General features: G+C 37.6%; 1 protein-coding gene across 1 annotated transcript in view; it reads right to left on the reverse strand.

Annotated features, from left to right (window-relative positions):
- Positions 1-45, reverse strand: part of LOC119595644 (alpha-(1,3)-fucosyltransferase C-like) — a 2,378-nt gene extending 2,333 nt beyond the window's left edge. Inside the window, exon 1 of the mRNA XM_037944751.1 lies at positions 38-45. Within this exon, the coding sequence (XP_037800679.1) occupies positions 38-45 (8 nt within the window). The remainder of the gene's footprint in view (positions 1-37) is intronic.
- Between the last annotated feature and the right edge of the window lie 1,433 nt (positions 46-1,478).

Raw genomic sequence — 1,478 nt, forward strand, 5'->3', positions numbered from 1 at the left:
TTAAATGTGGCAAAAATTTAGTTGACTTTCCGCATACCTGTCCATTTTGACTAAATAACAGATCTTCCAAGTCATCAAAACTGATCGATGTTTATTACTTTGAAATTCGCTTCTCTGACAAGGTTGGACCTAAACCGATGATTCGTTTACTAATAATTACTCCTCTCGGATATGCCAAAAAATATATTTTACAGACCTAAGCATGGTAATTTATCATCCAACCATGTTTACCATGTCTTCCCAGAAACTAAATAGCTCCTATAACGGAAGTTCAAGACGTCTTGAGGCCGGAAGCAAGGGATCCCACGGCACCATGCCTGATGCAGTCAGCGCTCCAACCAGTCCACAGTTTTGTATTGAAGCCTAAATCATGCCAAATAAGTACAACCTCTTATTATTAAAAGAAAACAAAAAACAGTGAGTTTTTTCTGATAGATAATTATTATGGAAAAAAATTATATGTACTCTCATACATATTCTTGTTTTAAAGATTTCAACTGTCGTACAAAATGTACAGTTTTCCATGATATAAAAAATCATATTTTAGTAGTAGTAGGAGTAGTAAGTTAATAAACTGGCTAAAATGAATATAGTTTGGTGTGTCTGCACCAATCAATTTTTCTGTAACTGAAATTTGCAAGGTTACCTCACCTGAGTCACTGAGATCCGAAATTCATGCTCAAGTCACAGGAAGTGATGCCCTTCAAGAGATTTCGAGGTTTGGATAGGAGAATATTGGGGCAGATATTTCCAAGAGGTCGTCAGAGTTAGCCATGTCAAACATACCAGATTTATATTCATATTTCAATTAATGCTTTACTTGAAAACATCAAATTCCATGTATTCGTTTCTTTCTACGTCCTGGCTGGACATCTGTTGTTACCAATCTCTTCACTGACTTCCCCCTTCAATATGCACATTTGGGATGATATGACGACAAATACGCCATGATTCTCTGTCTTTAATAAGTCTTAAACATCGAGTTATGTGGCAATTAATATGTGGAGAGGATCTATTGAATTAAACGGACATATTCCAGGCTATTACAATTTTTAAAATACACTCCGCAAATATGGAATATACTGATCTATCTATTTTGCACTATATTTCCTCATATTTCCCTGTGTCGTAAAAACACGAAGGCATTGTCAGGTGAACAACACGAGGGCGAAGCGGATGCCACATGAACAGGTGAAACAAACAAGTCGGGACGAAACATCAAAACTAGAATAACATTGCCAGGACTCGAGCGGATTCCACACAAAAAATGTGGTCAGCAGGACAAGACGCAGATACATAAATAGAGGCGCACCATGACTTAAATTGTCGTAAACATCTTGTGACAAAGTGACACCACGTGATGGACCAACAGAAGCAAATAAGAGGTCATGAGTGCAAAAGCAACAAGCAGTTCTAAGTGATCGCAATGTATATCATAACGTACCAGTCTGGGAGCAAGAAAATAACTCGGGTGGCTG

This window comes from Penaeus monodon, chromosome 36 (assembly GCF_015228065.2).
Source record: "Penaeus monodon isolate SGIC_2016 chromosome 36, NSTDA_Pmon_1, whole genome shotgun sequence".
NCBI lineage: Eukaryota > Metazoa > Arthropoda > Malacostraca > Decapoda > Penaeidae > Penaeus > Penaeus monodon.